We start from the raw sequence: 22,580 nt of genomic DNA, 5'->3' as shown, positions 1-22,580 counted from the left end.
CAAACATGTGAATTCTGTCAGAGAGCTGTCATGAGTGTGGGAAAACCAGACTGGCATCATCAGCTGGTGTTCGGCACAAACCCAGTCCTCGCACTAGTAATATTCAGGGGAAGGCTCCGACTAGAAAACACCCACTCAAAGTGAATACTTAATTTCATCTTCCCTGCCTGACCCAGCATATTATACTGTTCTTTAGTATTTCAGGTGGCAGTGAGTACTGCATAACCCAGATAGTAACGTTTTATATAGTATATGTCTTCACAGCAGGCAGCCCAAATCAATTATATTCCATTTCAAACTGAGCAAAAGGAATCAAGATGTGCCACTGTATCATAAGAGAATGACAATAACTCTTAAATGAAATCTTAATTATAAATTTAAGATTACTTGCGAGGTTCCATGGAAGTAATGCCAAAATAGGAGCTGGAAATCATCTTAAACTCAGACCATATTCTCTTAAATAACAATGACTTAAAATACTGACATGAAACTTTCATGCCTATGTGAAGGGGATCTTCGGTATCTTGAACTTCAGAAGTACAGGAGTATTTATTTAGAGACCACTTTAGGAGGGAGGGAGGGTGTAGCTCAGTGGTAGAGCACTTGCTTAGTATGCATGAGGTCCTAGGTTCAATTCCCAGTACCTCCAGTTAAATAAATAGATAAAACTCTCTAATTATCCTCCCACCCCCGAAAAACCAACCAAACAAAAGATAAATTAGAGGTTACTTTGAAATTTGTGACATGAGACCCCAGGGAAGACTGAAATTTCTGCCAAGGGTTAGCTTTTTCTTAAGGGTCACGGCAAGAACTGGTTGGTAAGCACTTGCACGCTATAAAGGAATGTTACTCAAATGACAACCTAAAAACAAATACGAATATTTAAATAAAATTGTATTTCAGAGCTAATGCCAATAGGATATACTTATTTTTTAAGGGGGTACAGCTGTTTATTTTTATCCAACCCTCAATCTAAAATACCAGTCTATCTGCCTAAAACTAAATGTATTTTTGTTAGAAGATGACAGCTAACTTCAGCCACAATTTATTACAAACAGACATTTAAAACAGAAAAACAATTAACAGTGGTGATAGGCATGAATTTAATTCTTCTGTTTAATGGGTAAAAAGAAAACAAAGAAGTCTGTGGGACCCAAATATCATAGTATGGTTATCAAGAAAGGATTTGGTGAATTCCTCAAAGTTCTCACCATGAGCTATACTAAATCTCCTTTTGGCAACAAATAAATTGGTTTCTCTCTGGTAGAAGCTCAGGCCAGTCATCTAAATTGGGAAAGCAGGACCACCTGCTGTTTACTGAGGAGTCTTTCAGTGGAAACCATGTCTTTCCCCATCACGTGTTCATGTTCTTCCTACAGAAGATTTACACCAGGGCGGTGGGTGATTATCTTGATTCCTTGCCACTTAGGATTAAAAGAAATTACCTAAGCTTTAAAAGCTTGCATAAAATGTGGAAATGTCTATATTTTCTTTGTATCTTCTTTGATGATGACACAGTTGGCCATGAAATTGAGTAAGAATGACCTGAGAAGGAAATAGGGTTCCTATTATCAATGGAGAAACTAGACAGAGCCATGGAGCCTTCTCTCACCTGTGACACTGTGATGCTGCATTTCTTGGCCAGCTCCTCTTTGGCTTCTTCACTGGGGTAGGGGTTGCTGAGGTGTGAGTAAAAATATTCATTTAAGATTTCTGTGGCCTGTTTACTGAAGTTACGCCTTTTTCGTCTATGAAAGAACCAAAAAGAGAATTGTAGTTATAATCAAAATTAACCAAAGAGGAATATATTAATTAGGATGATCCAAAAACTTAGATTTCTACTTTTAAACATTCTTAGGGTCTAATTTATCACAATGAGAGTGTAAATTATGCTCCTGGCACCCTCCAAAGCATGATTTAACTCATGTTAAGATGTAGGATCACTAAGAAAAATACTAGAATGTGAAGCACAATTAATTTCATTGTTTAATTCATTCAATAAATTGAGGATCTAATGTGTTCTAGATACTCAATGAGGACCCAGTTGGAACAAAATGGATAAGGTCTATGAGGGCGCTTACAGGGGACTGGAGGGTTAAGAGAGAGGGTAGAAAGTTAGGGGACAGAAGACATTAGACAAGTATCACAGAAATAAATAATTATAAATTATGGTGACCATATCAAGTATCATGAAGGAAAAGTATAGGGTATAATGAAAGTATCTAAGAAGGAAATCTAACAAAGATTATGGAGTCAGGAAGGTTTCTTTGAAGGAGTGGCATTTAACCTGAGACCTGGAGAATGTGTACAACTTAGTGAGACAAAGAGTAGAGGGCGAGAGGAATGAGCAGAGGAAATAGTCTTGGAAACAGGAAAAAAGCTTGGAAAGTCCAAAGGGCTGGAGGAAGCTGGAGCACAGTAAAAATCAGGGAACACGTGAGATGAGTCTGGAAGGTTGGACAGGAGCCAGATTACACAGGCTTTGTGGACCCCATATGGATTTTTGGATTTTATTCTAAGTGCAAGAGGAAGCTATTAAAGGTTTTAAGTTTTACATTTTAAAAAGATGATTCTGACTGCTGAGAATAGCTGGAGGACAGCATGAAAGGAAATGTAGAGATATTTAAGGAGACAACTGCAATGGTCAAATTGAGAAATGATGGTAACTTGGCACAGGGTGAGAGTAATGGAAATACAAAGATTCAAGATCTATTTGAAAGGTAAAAGCAATAGGACTTGATAATAAATTGCATGGGAGGAGTGGATGGAAAAGAGAGAAGGAAGGTAAGGAATAAAATACATCAAGAATTTCTAGATTTTTCTGCTTAAGCAACTGTCTGGGCTGAGGTATGATTTGCTCACCAGGGAAAGTACAGGGGAGAACAAACTGTTTTGCTGGGAGGGGCTGGCAAAATGCTAGAAGATAGAATATTTATTGACAATTTATTTCAAAGTCACTTATATTCAGATTTTGTTATTAAGATTTTAAAGAATTCCAGCCTGAAAATTAGCATTTCACAGACTTCACTTTAGATTCTCCAGTAACTGGAAAATGCTTTCCCCAAATAATTTTCTTAATATTGTCTTGCAAATAATCTTAATGATCTTCTTAATTGTAATATCCTATACTCAGGAAAGACAGTGTCAGTAGGCAGCTATAAGTTTGTATACCCTATGAGATTCTTCTAGTTTAAATGATGTCACTAACATGGCAGGTTAAGTGTGTGAGTCAAGGGAGCAAGAAATCTAGGTCTGACCAAAACATCTCAAGTTATGAGCCCTGAAATTTCTTAATTTTAATAATTTTTTGGAAGGTTAAACCATTGTTACCTGAGGGATGAGGAAGAGATTCAAGATCTATTTGCGGATTAAAATCAACAGGATTTGATGATGAATCGTAAGAGGGAGGTGGTGAGGGAAGACGTGGAAGAAAAAGAAGTACGTCAAGAACAGCAACGTCAAGAACAGCAATCAGCATTTCTGCAGGAGTCACACACTGCTTGACAGGAAAAACAAAGCCCTGACCTGGGGCAGTTTGAAGAGGCACACTGATGAGTAAGTAGGTGGGTGAGTATGGTGGAAAAGGTTTGAAATTGTCAAACCTATAGATAATCACCTGGCCCACAGATAATGTTTGTTGAGACAACACAATAATGATCTGCTCATAGAAATCTAGGTTTCTGGCTTCTTATAAAAATTGGAAGATCAGCCACACCAGGCCCACCTATATTCTCAGAAAGCAGCCGCAGGCTAAAGCCAAGGGATGGCTGTCCCCTCAGACATGTACTTATCTGCTGTAGTCCTCACTGCCCCTCATCCAGCCACTCCACGCAATTCCATTATGAGTGTGTGAGTCTGGAACTCAGTCTAAAACACAGAGCCCAGCAGCAAGCCTGGGCACGGTGGAGCAGATCACACAAGGGCATTTCTTGGGAAAATGAGGACTTAGGAAAGGAGGAATGAGCAGGAATGTATCGGGAAAGCAAAGCAAAATAAGTTCAGCTCATTTATCGACTTTGCCTAGGAATGGTTTTAGCAAACATAAAAAAACCTCAGAGAACAAATTTATGGGCAGAACAGAACCCATCACCCCAGACAGTCTGGCTGTGTCTAAACTACAGCCCTTCTACTAGAAGAGCAGAAAGACCTACACAAAATTTATTCCTAAATGTTCTGCACTGGTACATGCTTCGTCTTGTCCAATTACCAAGAAAATGTGAGTATGGCTTTACAAAAAGCCAGAGTGAGCAAGGGAATCATATATCTGAATGAGCATGTTTGCCTAGAGCAGAAAAGCCTTGCCTTCTCAGTGCAGAGGGCTTGCTATGAGGCACTACAAGAATAGATAGAACCAAAGCTCACTATTTGCATTCACTTGAAGGCATAAGAGAGAACTCGGTCTTATACTTCATTTATTTTTTAGAAAAACATTCTGTAGAATATGCCCATTAAGCATCTCCCCTAAGTTTCACTCCCCCAGGGTTCAGCACACTCTAAATGGTGATGCCTCAGGCCAGTGCGCAGTGCGCATCCGTCCCAGGGCTGCTCCCATCAGCAGCACAACATTACTAACAGCAATCTCTGTGGGAGAAGGGACTCTGCTCCAAGCTCTGCCACCATCTCATTCTCACTCTGCTCACTCTGGCTTGTTAACTTGACTTTCTCTTCTTGGAAGAAAAATAAATCATTTAGGTGTATACATTATGAATGCAGTTATGTAAAAAAATGAGCATGCCTGTTGACAAGAATGGGAATTGTATCAGCAGAAATAAGAATAACAATTCTGTCAGAAAAGAGTCCTTTCTGAAGAAAGGACTTTTCAATATCTTTGTTACATAATACGTTTTATTAAAAGGCTCAAAGTTGTTCATTTAAAAATATTTTTTGTTTCTGACGCTATTTCCTTAACTCTTTGAGCTGTTAAAATTAAGTGGATATATTCATTCATCTGGTTAGTCAATAAATTATCTTTTGCAGCCTAATACATGTAAGACACTTGCTAGAATGTGGAGTATGTAAACGCTTAAGACTTGGCTGTTGCTTTCAATGACGATGTGACTTTCTCTAGAAGAGAAGAAATGATCCTAAAAAGCTACAATAAAGGCAGCGTGAATAAAGTCTGGTCTGGAGAATTGTATACACTTAGTATCGGTGTTGAAGAGAAGGCAAGGACCAGTCCATTGGCATAATGAAAGTAGGTTCCTAAAAAGGGAGCATTTAGGCCAGGCCTGGAAGGATGAGCAGGGTCTCACTAAATCAACAAACATGAGCACCAGCTCCGTTCCAGCCTCCGTGCTAGACACCCTCCCAGATGACAACTCATTATTGGTGACCAAGTTGGGGAAAGGGTTGGGAGAACAGGGTTTGCTGTGGAAGGTTGGGGGTGCGGGTGGAGGAGGGGTGGTGACGGAGGAGGTGGTCAGGGAGAGGAAAAGCAAGAATTCTGGTCAAAGGAAAGAGATAAGACCAAGAGGTATTTCATTTTGGATTAAATGCAGGAAAGAACAATTTAGTGATATATTAATAAGAGCACTAAAAATGTTCACATTTTAATCTAAAAATACCATTTCTGAGAATTAATCCTTAGGAAATAATCTTAAAGATCAAAAAGGTTGAATGCATACAGATTTTCATTGAAACATTAGTTCCAATAAAAATCTGTGTAAAATAGTACTTTCTCTCCATCATTTTCTCTCCCTTTACCTTGCTCTTATTTTTCTTCATAGCACTAACCATTCAATCATATTTCATTACATTACTGAATAGAATACTACGGCATGTTTGTTTACTTGTTTATTGCCTGTTTCTCCAAGAAGAATGCAAACTCAGTTGGGGCAAGTAACTTAACTTATCTTGTTTACCTTTATATCCTCAGCACAAATAAATATTTGTAGAAGGAAAGAAGAAAGGAAGGAAGGAAGGAAGGGATAAAGGAAACTAGTAGGAACAAATTAAATGCTCAGAAATAATGACTAGGTTAATTATTTATCATATATTCATTTGGTAGACTTCAACAATTTATAAAATGTTATTTAAAAGAGGAGCTTATACTATATGAAAAATGTTTACTTATTCATGGTAAAATTTTTAAAAAGCAACTAGACCATCACAAGATGGTATGCATATTGTACCATCACGAGAACATTTTTTTTAGTACCCCAAACCAGAAGGAAATATACTAAAACATTTATAGTGACTTTTTTTCATTGCATTGTAAAAATGTGGTTGCCTTTATTCCCTCATCCTTCTATTCTGTAAATTTTCAAAAATTTCCTTACTGAGCTTGGTATTTTTTAAATAGGAAAAATATAAAACTGAAATCTTAACAACAAAAAAGTAATTCAGGCAGGGATAGGTCACTTAAGACTTCAAATGCCAGGTTAAGTAGTGTGCATATGAGTTATCCAGCGATGAAAAGCTACTGCGGTTTTTATGTAAGTAAAGCACTAGGGCATCATAAAAGGACTTCAGAAGACGGGTAGGAGAGAAGCACGACTGGAAACAGGGAGGAGAGTGGGAGAGTACCGTGCTAGTCCAGGTGAAAAAGGATGAACATGAACTGAGCAGTGTGAGCATGGATGGAGAAAGAGCTAATATGAGAAATGCTGAAAACAAAGCACTGGTGAGTTCTAGTGACTAATTCACTATCAAAGAAGGAGGAACCAAAGGTGATACAGAGCTTTGCTTAACCAGGAGACCAACAGTATATAATTAGATGGTGTATGTTTCCTTATTTGGCTCTAAGGAAGAGCTCTGGCATGAAGACTGTTTCACACATCTTGTTTTCCAGTTGAGACACTTAGTTATTTTCTTTAATATTGTAAAATTTGCCCAAGAGGCATCCCTGCTGAAGCAGCATATAGTAGAACTTGACAGTTCTATTATGTCACCCAGAATGTCAAACACACCACATATAATTTATTACCTAACTCCTGTGAAACTTGTTGAAAGCTTCAGATAAAAGGGAAATATGTATCCTAACAGGAGAAACTCATAGGCTTTCTTACTTGATTTGGAAAAACAGAGTTTGGGGTTTGGTGGTAACTAAAATATCACTTCCTTCTTAGGAATGTCAGTATCTCCAAGTTATTTCCTTCTAATGTACACAAGCAACATAGCACCAAGAAGTCTTAGAAAACAAACATGTTTAAAACAGAGTTATATACTGAATGTTATCCTTAAAAAAACTTTTTTAGCATCAGAATTGAAAGGCTATATATTCTCAAGTCATTAATAGCATCGCTAATCCTATTCATTTCCTGAGTCACCACATTGGCAACTAACAGCCCTACCACCCCCAGACAAGGAGAGGCTTGACAGCACGGGCACCTCGAGGTGAATTACCTGTCCATTGTAGAGGACAGCTCTTATAGCCAAATTAAACAAGAATTTAAGACCAACTGACCAGTATTACAGAAAATAATACATAAGGAGTGAAAAGGAAAAAAAAAAACAACATGCAACTGATTTGTGGCCTCACGTACCTGGCATCAAGGAACCTTGATCTTAAAATCATAACTGCTTCACAAGTGCTTTGTTTGAGCTGCATCTGAATGGAACTAAATTTTCGATGGATGATGCCCACCATTCTTTCAATCTCTTTTGGGGAAATGGGACGTGTTCTACTCTGCTCTCGGAGAAGGTTCATCACGTGTGTAGTGAATTCATTACATGCCTGTAAGGGGAAAAAAAATCACTCCTTAGGAATCTGGTATTTTATATTATCATGCCCAGACATTAACTCTTCTGAACTTCTACCTCATTTGTAATTGCCAGTGGCATTATTAAGTAGGTAGGGTAAAATAAAAACCAAGACACTTGTGAAATGGCAGTGATAGTTAGATGGGGTAGTGAGAATTCACTGAAACTATGAATGGCCAGACATGCAGGGGAATCAAGGCACTCACTCGCCCTTCCCACCACCCTGGTCTCAGTTCCAAAATTTCCCATTGGAGGATGCTCTCTACCAACTCCCATATAGAAGTACAAATATAGGTTAATTGTTAATACTAAGGACATCCTATTTTCTTTGGGGTTTTACATTTATTCCCACAAATGTTTACTGAAGCACTATGAAGTTGAAACCCTTACCAATGTGATCAGGGGACACATAAATGAGCAAGATGTGGACTTGACTTTCAATGTAATAAAATATATAAAAAAACTAATTCTTAAACAAGGTAGTCTGTGCAAAGTGTCACAGGAAAATATGAGTAAGCGCTTCCTAAGGAGGAGGAAGTATTCTCATCTGGAAGCAGAGATTTCTTCCTGGCAAAAGTGACCTTTGGGATTTAAAGAAAGGGCAAGATTTTTGAAAGGTGGAAGTCAGGAGGAATTTCAGGCACAAGAAAAACCCTGGAAATAATAGTATGTAGCAAAGTCCAGAGGGATAGACAAAAACTGTAAATTCAGATTTGCATTAACATGGAAAGGCCCTTCGATGCCTGCCAATGTCCTAGTATATTACAGCTGTGGTGTGGGCCCTAATCGTGGGTATAAAGCCATTCCTGAAAGATGGTTAAAGCAGCTCTTCTCCTTAGGGGAGGGGCAGTAGGAAAATAAGGAACAGACTTGGGTCTCAAACTTTTTAGTTAACAATCCTCAGTTTCTGCCTCTTTCAGTTCATCTATACTCTTTTAGATCTACAAAACCATATGACCGGGCCTACACTGAAATCCAGTATCACTTTGGCAAATAAAGCATCAGTCTATACCCCTGGATTTAAAAAAAAAAAATCTTCTGGCATTTTTGTTTAAAAAAAAAAAAAAAAAGACGGGAGATTCTGTATCTTACCACACACGGATGCCCCTGGTAGGGTAAGCAGACAGAACAATCATTGATCATGGCAAGACACATTTTGAAGCTATAATAATGTCCACTTCACTACAGATATCCTGAACATACAGCACATGATGGCTTTCCAAACTGCTCGTTAGAGAACTAACCTTTCAAGTACTGGGTGTTTCAGTCACTCTAAGCTTTTATGGAGCTTTTATATAAATATTTCTAAGGTGAGGTAAAATGAGTCTTGCTTACCAAAGTTTTTTAAAACAAAAAAAAAGTATGTTTAAGTCTCAAGAAAGTTAAAATTCCCTGTGAGTAGTGACTCTGTGGGATTCTTCAGAGTGTCGATTTGTGCAATACACACAGTAGGCATCAATAAACATCTATGGATTGGTGGGATTTTGTATTACAATTCAAGAGTGACGTTGATTAATACATTATTCCTGAATTGTAAGTGAAGGATTTTTAACCTGCAGCCCATAGGTCTAGAATGTCTATGACTCCCTGACATCTTATACAAGTTGTGGGCACCTGTGTATTTCCTGAGGGAACAATCTGGGGGGGTTTTGCTTTCATTTCAGATTCTTAGCCAGTCTATAATTTAAGAAGGCAAAGCCTAGGTTGTGACACAGTAAAACATTAAGGAACTTTGCAGCTCTAAAACTGGGAGTTCTTTCCATCTTTAAGGAAACCAAAATAAATTTAAGATTTTCCCCAGTACATTATCAACCTAAATTATCTTGTGCCAGGCTGACAAATAAGTAGTCATCTTGCCAAGAAATATACGTATAGATCTTTTTCTTGCACTTTCCCTAAAGTGATGTTCATATAATTTCAAATTATATAATTTGAAAACAGCTAGCCCTCAGTTTTCTTATTAGTAAAATTAAGCAAAGTAAAGTAGAATAGTTTCTTTCCCCAAACTGGAATCAGCAAGTTCTAGACTTCTATATCTAGTTCTAGACATTGTTAACACAGTATGTTTGGGAAATGTGGGGTTAATAAAAATTTGAAAAGGTTGTGTTTGGGGGATAGGGAGGGCAGGACTCCTCAGTACTTCTAATATACCAATATGCATAACAAATCTTCAAGGGAGAATGATACATCCAACTTTTCCCAAATAAATTTGGTTACAAAACCTTTTTTCTCTAGAACAGTGCTGTCCGAAAGAAATACATGGCAAGCCACATATGAAATAATTTTTTTTGTCATTTAATGTTTTTCCTATTGCATTGATTATTTTCAAAATTTTAAATTTTTTAGTAGCCACATTAAAAAATAAGGATTAGATGAAATTAATTTTAACGATGTATTTTATTTAACGTATTATATGAAGATTAACATTTCAAAACATAATCAGTATCTTTGGGAAACTGTTAATGAGGCACGTTTTACATTTTTTTTTTCATACACTCTCAAATCCAGTATATATTTTCATTTACAGCACATCTCCATCCAGATTAGCTGGATTTCAAGAGCTACCTGTGACTAGTGGCAACCATACTGGACAGCACAGCTCTACAGCATCTTGAGGACCAATGAGCTAAGCAAGAAAAACTCTTTGGGAAACAGTGTACTAAGTAATCTCTGATGTTTCTTTTTAACTCTTCACCGCCATGCATTCACACAAACCCACAAAAAAAAGGGCAGTTTCACCTAGGAATGTCCTTAATGAAGCAAGAGAAATTATTCACTTGATTATGTCTCAATCCTTGACTAAAACTTTAACATTCTGTGTGACAAAAATGACAAGCACACAAAAAGCACTTCAATTGCTTGAAGAAGGGCAGCTCTGTCTCAAGAAAAAGCACTTGTGTGATTGTGTTAGTTGTGAGCTGAAGCTGCCTTTTTCATGGAACATCATTTTTATTTGAAAGCAAAATTGACAAATTACGATTATTCCGACTTGGGTATTTGGCAGATATTTTCTCAAAAATGAACCAAGCAAGCTTGTCATGTCAAGGAACACAGGTAACAGCAGTTGTGTCAATGATGAAATTTGACTTTTCAAGTGAAAATGGTAATTTTGGAAAATTTGCATCCACCACCTTGAGCTTGACAGTTCCCCAGTAGACTTTCTGATTAATTTAGTGTTGATATTAATAAATATGATATTTTGATATTACATAATGAAAAGTGCTAACATTAGAAGATAAACATAACTCAGCAAACCAATATTTTCCAAATGATCAATGCATGATGTTACAAAAACATGCAGAAGTAGAAGATCCAAAGTACACGTGACCAATGGATTTTAAAGGAACAGAGTACGAAAAGTTGATATAGTTTCAGATTCATTACAACTAACCTTTAAGAAACTGTAACTTGTCAAATTTTGGTATAATATCAAAGAATACCCATGATTATCTGCAAAGGCTATTAATATACGCCTCCCTTTCCCAATGACATAGTTGTGTGAGGCCAGGTGTTCTTCGCATACTTCAACCAGATGACAGGAGACTGACCGCAGAAGCAGAAGCACAAGCACAAGCACAAGCACATGTAAGAATTCAGGGACTTCTATTAAGCCCAACATTAAGGAGTTTTGCAAAAATGTAAAAGCAATATCATTCTTCACACTAAATGCTGAGTCTTTTTCAAAAATAGAGGTTTTTAAAAATATAGTGAACATATAATATTTTTTACTGTTTTTTAAATTAATACGTACTTTTATTTTTTCTCAGTTTTAATTTCTATTATAATAAATATTGATAGATATAACCCACTGAAGAAAAGCTCTTGGGTGGGGGGCAGGTCTCCAATAATTTTTAAGAGTCTAAGTCCAAAGATCAAAAAATATGTCAACTGTTGTACTGGAGTATTTCTAATCTGTACATGTAACACTGCTAATTCCTACAAACCTAGCTCACACATTATGGTAATATGTATCTATGACAGAGTGCATGTCTTGATAAATAACTCAACACTCCTGTGTGAATGATACCTGAGATTGTTGTGTTTGTGTGTGTGTGTGTGTGTATGTGTGTGTGCTTTTCCAGTTTTTCTCTGGTTCTTAGTTTTTCTTTGGCTGTATTTTAATCTCTCCAGAATGAATGTTTGCCTATGGTTTCTAAGAAGCTGCCACAGGCTTGTGTGAAAAACAGGGTTAAAAGCAAAAAGTTTCTGCATCTAAAAACTCATAATTTCCTAAAACATTTGCTGAATGTCTCACAACTTATTAAGTGAAGTCATCTATGAATGCAAATGCTGATTAGCAATTTGGCAATAGCCCAACATTCACAGAATTCACATAGCTTTTCTTTAAACCAGTAGTTCATACATGATTAATTAGAACATCTCATTTATGTAGTGTGCACTTTAGCTCATTACTCTAAGTAAAATTCGTTAAGTATTTACATTTAGATAATTAAAATCTGGGTACACCCTTAAGAAAGATGCATACACTTTAGGCAAAGTGATTTTTTTCCTTTATACCACTGAAAGTAAATTACAGCCTCATTTACAGCATCATCTGTACCAGTTTCAGAGCAGAGCGCGGTACTGCCTCATCTCCTATTCCTTGAAAGGTATACATTTTTTAAACATACAAATGCAGTAAGAATGATCAAATGATTGCAGAGTTTTTTGAAGGGCCACCCATCCACATATTAGCATTGATGCCGTTTATAATATAAGATGCTCATTTCAAACATTTATCATATCTTTCATCATACCTACAAGACTATATTATTAAAACAGACATTAGAGAAATTTTTCGTTGCCTTATTTTTCCAAGTGAAATTGTCAGTTAAGAATTTTCCGACCAATGTCCACAATACAGATGTAGAAACAGCTCTGGTAATTGGTATATTTAGGAAATGAGAGTTTTGAGTCTTTGAATCTTCTGATTTACAAGCAATAGTTGAAAACTTTTTTCTTTTAATCCAGTTGTTGAAAATTAGCTAGGATGCATTTTTGTTTACAATGTAACAAAATGTATGTTTTGTTTAAAACATACATTGTAATAGCATACGTTTAGTGAACAAAAAGCATGGAAGGCTTCATCTGATGAAAAACGTTTTCAGTCAGTTATTATGAGCCTTTCTCCTTGCTATTTGTTTCTTTTTCCTTAAAAATCCAAACCAAGTAATATAATTGAGGATTTGAAATATCTGGAATTTTTAAAATGTTGTTAATGATATTTGTAAATATGAGATGAGATATTGTAAAACTATCTCATCAATATTCATACACGTTTGGTTTACACTCAAAACTAGTCTTCAGGATTTTGTTTTGTGGTGGTGCTTTGCTCACTTGTGAATTCAAGATTCAACCCCTTTCTTGCCTGTAAATTCACATCATTGTATGTAAAAATGTAAAATCAGACAGTGAGTAAGGATTGATTTTAGAGGAAGTTTTAAAATGGTTCATGATCAGATCCAAAAACTGAATTGGCCTTTTGAAACCATCTAGAGAAGCTGACTGCAGACAACAGATCGTAATACCGCCTAATCTAAAAATCCACTGTTCAAAGAAAGAATAAATGTCTGTTAAAAGTTGATGACTCTCAAATTTGCATGCATCCATTTTCTACATGTCTTTATAATCTTGCAAGTAACTCCTGTCCAATATTATAGATTTTATATTTGTGGAATGCTTATTAAATCAACAAATTCTTCCTGTTTTACGATAAAAATCAACAAAGATTCTAAGTCAACCAGAATGAGACCATATGCTTAAGGAACAGTTGCAAACATGAAATATCTATCATACCTCAACACATCTTAATGTAATTACATGGTTTACGGACCTATCTCATGAGGGTTTTGTAAGGATTATATTATATAATACATGTTAAGTCCTTTGCAGAGTCTGGAACATAATTAACACTTAATAAATAGCAGTTATTATTGACAATGGAAATGGAAATTCATATTGTGTGTGTGTGTTATTTTGCAAGTAAGTCCCTACTCTGATTACCTAATATAGTTCTGCCTCCCCATTGCCTGAATAAATATAAACACTGCTTCCAAAGAAATTTAAAAAAAAAAGTATTCAAATATAAAACAATCCATTTCATTCATCAAGTCTGTGGTCAAAGATACACCTGGTACATAAAACCAATAAACTAAAAACTCGGAGGGAAAAAAAGGGAACACTCAAATACTCCTTCAAGCCAAGGAAAAGACTCAGCAGGAATGCTAACAAGAAGTACAACCCTTCCCTTGGAACAATGAATGATAAAGCCTTGCTTGGGAAAATGAAATATAAAGTTTACGTCAGTTAGTATACTTGTCTTTCCTGCTTAACTATTAAGAAGAAATAGCAAAATGAGATTAGAAGTTTGTGGGCTACACAATCTCTAATGTAATAACATCAGCATTTTTAAACTTGATTAAAAAAATTCTTTACAAGCAAAACAGATTTTGCCAGCAAATGTAAACACACAATGTTGAGATCCTCAAAAAGCAGAAGGCCATGCGTTTACAGTGGTTTTGGTTCACACTCATTCTCCATCCCCCTACAATCTCCTGCAATCTAAGAGTCCTCTCGTAGCTAAACAGTTCCTAACTGGTCTTGAGTATACTGAGCGTACATGCTTGGCTCTAGTGCCTTACCTGACTTGAGGTGAATTCAAAAGACATCTGTGAACTCAGAAAGCAGGTTCCCAGATGCTTGGGAGGGTTGGGACCCTTGCAACACTTTTGCCTTCAGCAAAAATGTATTTCAATATAATTATAGTAGATAGCTTTCAATATGTCATCTCTATTACAGCAGCTGTAAATTATGAAGTGAATTGCTTGTGTACAAGCATTTCTTCTGGTACAAGCAAAGTGGGAGAGCTGCATAGGGCATGATATATATCTTTTCCTTTTTAACTGAGAACAAATGTCTATGCGAGATTTCATTTGCAAAAACCAGTGTATCCATTTCCCTCTGGTAGAGAGACAGAGGAACCAAGAAGGTCTTCAATGTTCAAAAACAGGCTTTCCAGGACTCTTGGCTCAAGTTCATTAGGAATTCACCTATTATAATTGTTGGGCTTTTAATCGTAAGAGCATATTTGAAAGGAACAGTAAAAGCATTTTTAAAAACCTGTAGCTAATCAACAGTAAGACAAGGAAGAACGAGGTTTTTCCCCCCAGCTAAAAAGGCAATGTACCCCAGACCAAAGTATTACAACACAGTTGCTGCAAGCTTTGAAAAATTATCATATTCCTCTTGGGTGTCAGGATCAAGAAAAGAAAAGTAAAATAGCTTTTGTTTCCTTTTGCGTGGTAGTAATATTTAAGAACCTGACTTTAATATATATTCTATGCCTAATATTTCAAAAGCATTTATAAGTGAATTTAGATGGTTATCATTAACAATCATTATATCTAAGCCTATGTAATGTAAAATATAATCAAAGGACATTTTCTGGAGAAAAAAAAAAGGACAGGATTTTAAAGACAGTACCATTCCTAAAATATACACATAAAGCTGAGCCTTGCAGCTTGGATTTAATTTTGCTCTAACTATAGCTCTAGTCTGCTTAGCCTTGTAAATGTGGCTGTGTTTATAAGGTACTTTAATTTACTGCAGTGGTGGTGTTTGTTAATTTTATGGCAATCTAAATCTAAACAGGCTTCCGATACATTTTCATTACAGCTTCACTGCAAAACACTGTGGAGTGAATAGCTCTAAGATTCCAATGCACTTTCTTTTAGTAAAAGACTCAATACAATTTTCTGACAAAGTCTCTGCCTTAACACATATGTTTTTCCTATTTACTAATAAGCTTTCTGCCATTCAGAGTACCCATGTTCATGTACTTTTAGGAGAAAAAATATAATTTATGTAAAATGATTAAAATAGTCATATTTTTCCCATCTCTACTCTGATCTCATCCCAAATACAATCCAACATGGGCAAATCAGAGAAAAACCAGAATGTATCTGAATTAATATCAAATTCTAATTGTTAAAACCAAGATAAGAGACCCAAAATGTAGTCACTTATGCTAAACTCCAAGTCACCCAACCAAGACTACTTAATTATAGTTTCAGCCTCTCCCAGGAATGTAATCTTAAACTAGTTAATCTGGAATTACTGGGTCAGCACTGGTGAGGTAATCGGCCTGATAGACCCTTGCATGCCCTAAAGGAAGGTGACCTTGCCACAACCAATCCTCTTTTTGCTAGTATAACTTCCTTGTCTCGCCCTGTCTGCCTATAATAGTCTTTCATTTTGTACAGCTCCTTGGAGCTCCTTTCTATATGCTAGACGAGCTGCTGCCTGACTCACGCATCACTGAATAAAGCCAATGAGATCTTTAAAATTTACCTAGGTTGAATTTTGTTCTTTTACGTATATAAGTAGCAGCATAATTCATGGAAAAAGGAGACAAATTGTCAGAAACTGATTTCAAAACCTGATTCTGACACTTAACTAAATGTGTGACACTGGACAAATTAATGGCCTGAGTCTTCTTTTCTCATCTGTAAAACAGAAGTTGTAATATCATCTACTTTAGAAATGTCACCTCTTCATCTCACTTAGTCCTTCATAGCCCTTCTATTAACTCCAAATGTATCCCTGAAAGTTCTATCCCAGGTAAAGCCCTGTATCCCAAAAGTTTAAAAAGAAAAGACTATCTTACATCAAAACTCACCAATCCTAACAAACTTAGGAACCACAGACAGAAGAGCAACAAAAAACCAGCCCCAAAGACAACTCAAGAGAACTAAATGCTGCTACATTATTTCTAAAATAATTCAGAACCTGCAGGGGAAAACTTATAACCTAAAACTCTGTTGAATCAGCCAACTAATCATCGTACTTTATTTGTCCACAACACTGCACAGATTTCCTGTGTCTACATTTCTCCTTGTGAAAGTGTTAAAAATGAAAGGAAATATACATTCAGTGGTTTTTATTAGGTTACTGAACATATCTAGAAATAAGATTCATGATTACATTTTAAAACTCATTATTTCCCAGTTTGATATTTAACACAAAAATACATACTATAAATTAATTTATGAAGAGCTTGTGTATACATGTATATTTTTAAAGCAAACAAAACAAAACAAAACAAAAACTTTCGGGACAATGACTGATGCCACCTTTACTCAACTTCCAACAGGGATACAGGGAGAAAATAAGGAGGCTGGTGTAAAGAGACATGGCAGCAGATAGTAAGGAACCACCTTAATTTCTCAGCTAAAAAGTCAGGCCATTTGACCCCTCATACTACAGATCTTTCTATGCAAAGTGACTGGTAGTATTGATTTAGTAAGTATGTACAGATGCATTTAACATAAAGTTATGCAATTAGGGTTATACTACAAATTAGAGCCATTTTCTACTGTTTATGCTCAGGGCGACCTTTTCAACCATGACTTATTTTGTTTACTCTCAATTATTCATATGTCAATTCAGAAAGCTCGATTTTTTTCATATACATACATAAGACCATTTTTCCAAAATTCTTATTTGCACATCTTCCACCAAAATTATTCCTGAAAATTAGACTAGAGATACGTATGAGATCCCAGAAAGCCTATTTGGAAAAAAGATAATGCCTCAGAATATTAACTTATATTGTATTTTAACATAAAGCTACATAAATCTTTCTATCCTTCCTTAAAACACACTCACCTCTGGGACAGAATCCAGCATTTGTTTAATAACACCATATCCAGAATATAAGAGAACACAATGAAAAAAATAACATGTACAACTGAAACTATATAGGGAAATTAGAAAAAAAATCAGTATTAAAACTGACCAGGACATCACACTAAGAAATTTGGACTTTCATAAATGCCTGACTACATAATGAAGTATTTATGGGTGAAATGATATGATGCTTAGAACTTACTTTAAAATACTCTACCCCACCAAAAGAAGAGTGGGGCAAGGGAAGACAGACAAAATAAAATTGACAAAATGTTGATAACTATTTACCTTGATGATGGGTATCTAGAAGGTTCATTATTTTAGGTTGAATTTCATAAAATTGCCAATACACAACTGTTTATGACCTAAAAACTTGGCAATTTCATAGGATTCAACTTAATATTCTCTTTATTTTGGATACATTTAAACATTTCCTTAATAACTAAGCAGGTTTTTAGCCTTAAACTAACAACTAAGATATGTTTAAAATGAACCACCAATATTTTACCTTGTCTTACTGAATCTAAGACTTACTTATTTTCCCCCACATTTTAACGTCTCTGAAGTTTGGAAGTATTTTACAATCAATGGCATGCAATATTTGAATTGGGCAGTAAATTTTTTTCTTGGTGGTGGTACAGAACACAATGATACAGCTTAAAATCAAAGATATCTTAGACTCAATGAAGTATAGTTAATATAATTACTGAGACCAGCATTTTTAATCCATACTTTCTTTCTAATCAGGAATTTAGCACATAATGCCTAGTATTTCCTGCCCCAGGAAACCTATAATTATCTCAGGAGTTCTCTTCTGAGAAAAAGGGCAGAAGCTGTTTACTTTGTGAAGTTAGCTCCCTCCCCTATAGTCTGGCATAATCCTTAAGAATTAATTTCCTAGGAGGATTCTGGAGCTCACAGCATAGTAGGAAGAGCTCACTATGAAATGCTTCCCTTTAAAAGCTGTTATAGCTACGAGCAAGGCCAGTGAATAAATGTTAATGATACAGAGCTCTGACGAGCACCAAGCAGTGAGGTTAGAGGGGAAGGATGGCTGCAGGTGTGGCAGTAAGGGCAAGTAAATGTGACGAATGAATAAAACTAAAACAAATAGATGGGATAAAATAGGCTTAGCTTCACTTCTAAAATCTCAAAGGGACTTCATTTCATGAATCCAACAATTCGCTTGGATTTTTGCATTGACCTTATTTATTTTGCTCTTTCTGTTAACACCTACCCCTCACAGCCCTCAGAATCAGTTAGCGCAGTCTATTAGAAGAGCGACAGAGGGTTTGTGCAGGACTATGAGAGTGGCGGCTGCTGACCTGTTCATATTTCTCCAGTTCTGTGTGATAGATTTGTCTGATCTGGGTCAATTTGGCTCTGTAATCTGAGTGTTCAATAGAGTTATCTGAAGAACCTCCAGAGGCTGCCGCGGCTGCAGCTGCTGCCGCCGATCCCCCACCTTTCTCAGGACCTGAAACCCCTTCTGCCAAAAGCATATTGTCCAGTCTCATTAGCTGGGGATCGGGAGGGTCCTCCTCCTGGGCTCCTCTGATGCTGAGACCTTCGAGGAAAGAGAGAGAGAGACAGAGAGAGAAGGAGCGAGAAACAGGACAAATAGTGTGAGTATTTTATTTATTTGATTAATGATCAAACAATATCAGTGCACTACAATTCATGTTGAGAATTTCATTGTTCACATTTTATCAATAAACATAAGTAAGCATGAAAATTCTTACTTCTAGGAAATTTCTAGTATCACCCTCTCTCAATATATCCCGGATTGGATCCTTGGGAAAAAGTAACCTCGGCTTCTCAGAATAGAATTCTAACATCCAATCTTCCCAGATTTAGATGATTTAAGCAAAAATGGGAAGAGGTAAAAAATTTAAGATTTTGAGAAAGAAAAAAAAATTTCAAGGATATAAAACAATCCATCAAAAGGTCGATTATTCTGTTTCTCCATTCAGTTGGAAGAACAGAATTTAAAACCCCATAGAATAATCATTCACAAGCTATATCCAAAAATTAGAAAATAAATAGAATTAGATGGGCTCTTCCATCATGTAATTTCAGGAAGACAAGAGAAATACATACATTCTGAAGTAATTAGCTATGCTTTAAAAGATATATATATATAATTAAACAAATTTGTTAAGCAACTGCCAGCAAACTATAAAACTAGGACACTAAATACAGTATTAAAAATGTACCATCAACATGGCAATACAGTGCTGGACACAGTAGTCTCAATCTAATTTGCTTTTAAATCAAGAACTTCCTAAGTGATGCCCAGTCAGCAACCTCATCTGAGCACTATAGATCACAGCTGACAATCCATAGGTTTAATCAGGTCACAAAGGCTTTCTGCCAACATGTTTTCAACAACACAGAAGACGAAGTTTTAAAATAATTATCATGGTATAAAAGGCACTGGAGTCATGACAGCTCAAAATCAGCATTTTCATTAATGTGTAACATAATCTCAACTATCCCAGCCCAATTAACCTCTGTAAATCTGTTTCAAAGCAGGTTCCCCACAAGAGTTACAAGGCGTCTTGGGGGATAGGGGGAAGGAAGTTGGCATCTTGCACGTCTGCATTTAGATTCTGCCTTTTGCGTCTGGGTCTGTTGTTGTTTATCCACAGCGGTGCACACTCTTGTCTAGTGTAACTTACATGACAGTAACATCTATAAGCTGCCAAGCACTCAACTGAGCACCAGCTCTGCGATTTTATATGCTAACCTAAAACTACCATCAGTTCTTTTAAGAACAGATTTCATTCCTGGATGCCCTGAATTATACCCGCAGCATGACAGAGCTCTTGGTTGTCTTAACTCAAATGCACAACTTTAATTTCCTCCCTCAAAACACTTTAAAGCTGCCACTTTCATTTAAAAATATACTTCAGAATAATTTCAACTGGGTAATAAAACTAACTCACAATAATTTAAAGTTATATCTGTTCTTGTTCAGAGGTAAATAAATGAGGTTTGAAAACTATAATACACTAAGACAAATTCATTTAGGGAACCAAAAGTTAGATAACTGTCTTCAATAAGATAAAATTAGTCTCAGCAGATTGCTGACAATTAAAGATAGACAAACATGTATTTGCTATTTCTTCTAGATCTAGAAAAAACTGCCAAATATTGGCTGCGTTGGTATTTTTAACATCTTTGATTTTCTTCTCTTCACTTAGTTAGATGTTAAAATCTCACAGCCTAGAATGCTTACAGTTCTACATACCAAGTTTTTTGTTCATTTGGCATGAAGTGAGGACTCACTGAGCAAGCTCTTACCTTGCACTTTGGGCTCTGTTTCACTTTTATATTATTTGTTTGGGAGTTCCTTAAACTTTTCCTTTTTAAACCAGATTTTTTTGCTCACATTTCTGTGCTTGTCGGGTGTGTATGGGTGTGTGTGTGTGTTTAGGGATACTGGTGCTTTCTCCTGGAAACGTGTTTTATATCTAGCTACCTTCAAGGTTCTTCCAGGTTTCTAGTTTTCCCCTTGTACTTAAACAAACTGATCTTTCCCCCATGGACACTGATGAGGGTTTTTAAATAAAAAAATCAACATACATAGTATCAAAGTTATTACACACCCCTGAACAGTGTGGCAAACAAGAGAAGATGCTCAATTAATAATACACAAGGAAACAGACTATAATGGAGATAGAAAGAAATTTGTTAAGAAGAAATGCAAAGGGCACAAAGTAATCACCCATCTATGGCACTTTAATGCATACCTGACATGTATATAACACCACCATACCAATAGGAAGCAGCCCTTAAACTCAACAGTAGTGGACATAAATAAAATTTAAGGATATATATTCAGCTAGTGTAACATTTTCCCCTTGTGATGAATAACATCTCTTATTTCTAAAATCATAAGTAAATCAACACTTCAGTGTTTGTCTTAAATACAGGAAAAAATATTTTGAGGCACTCCTTCTAGATTTACTTCATACACTATGTGCATCAAATCTAATCAGAAAAATCATTTCCTGACAAAAAGTTCACACTCCTCTGGATGAAAAGTACTAGAGCACTTCACAATCAGGCAATATCAAGAAGGCTATTTATCAATACTGAAGTCATTTTCATAACTAGGGTTGCAAAAGTGAATGGATTTTTTTCCTCCATTAAGCAAAGTGTCATTTATTATGAATCTTTAAATAGTAAATAATACCCAGTTTCCAAAATTATTTTAAATTTGAATATCTGTTTTCTTACTTTATGTTCAAATTACTATTTTACTCCTCATCCTATCTCCCTCATGTTTCCTCACTTTACTGAGCTTACTAACTGCCAAAGTCACACCCTCTGTTATGATAGCTTCCAATCATAACACACACTCCTCTAGGCACCTATAAATGTCTTAACGAACCTATATTTATGAGGGCCAGAACGAATCAAACTGTGTGGTTATCAAAAGATCTTGATATCTTCAAATCGGAATTTGGGAAAACAATAATTTAAAAATTGATCATTGCTGTTTTTAATCCAAAATGTATACTGGGACATTTATAAAGGTTTATAAAGTTTTTTATCTAGGCTCCTTGGTTATCACAGCATTATAAAGTTTAAAAAAAAAAACCCTATTTGGAATCTACTTATACCCACAACATTCATTTCAGTATCCCTAAGATTTAGACAAATCATACAAACAAAGTAAAACATTGTTTAACAATGAACTTGGCTTTGTTATAAGCCCACAGTTTTTGCATATCTTTCAGCAAATCCTAATTAGCTGTCTTTCAACATGCTGTGCACCTGCCCCACAGATAATGGGAGAGAGCATCTGCATAGACGACTGCATTCGAAGGGCAATAAATAAATTACGGGTCAAAATTATTACAAAGCTTTCTCTGAATAAACGCATACCCTTCACAATACTAAGCTGCAGATGTAAAAAGTACCTAAAGCCCACTCAAATGGTATGATTACGGGGCTGTTTGAGTTTAATAATCTGACTGTAATTCAGGCATTTTCAACAGCTCATTAAGGGTTCATTAATATATAGGCGAGCTTTTGAATTATAAATAAGCAGATTAGAAATCTGCAGTGGCTGGGCTGTACAGTAGTAGCCTCTCTAACAGAACAACACTGTAACACAATGAAGGCTTGACCTAAGAGAATGAGGTGCAAACACAGGGCACTAACTAAGCTTCATGGTTCCG

At 36.0% G+C, this 22,580-nt stretch overlaps 1 protein-coding gene across 4 annotated transcripts in view; it reads right to left on the bottom strand.

The window, feature by feature from the left end:
- PBX3 (PBX homeobox 3) overlaps positions 1-22,580 on the bottom strand; it is a 198,914-nt gene that overhangs the window by 28,982 nt on the left and 147,352 nt on the right. For all 4 annotated transcript variants that reach the window (XR_012072270.1, XM_072960126.1, XM_072960127.1 and 1 more), the window contains exons 3-5: positions 18,714-18,955; positions 7,485-7,675; positions 1,613-1,748 (exon numbers count right to left, since the gene is read on the bottom strand). Coding sequence is in view for 3 of the 4 variants with exons in the window: in XM_072960126.1 (XP_072816227.1) it covers positions 1,613-1,748; positions 7,485-7,675; positions 18,714-18,955 (569 nt within the window). In the remaining variant the exon portion in view is untranslated. The remainder of the gene's footprint in view (positions 1-1,612; positions 1,749-7,484; positions 7,676-18,713; positions 18,956-22,580) is intronic.

The sequence above is a fragment of the Vicugna pacos genome, chromosome 4 (assembly GCF_048564905.1).
Source record: "Vicugna pacos chromosome 4, VicPac4, whole genome shotgun sequence".
Lineage (NCBI taxonomy): Eukaryota > Metazoa > Chordata > Mammalia > Artiodactyla > Camelidae > Vicugna > Vicugna pacos.
This window is presented reverse-complemented; position numbering and strand designations above follow the sequence as displayed.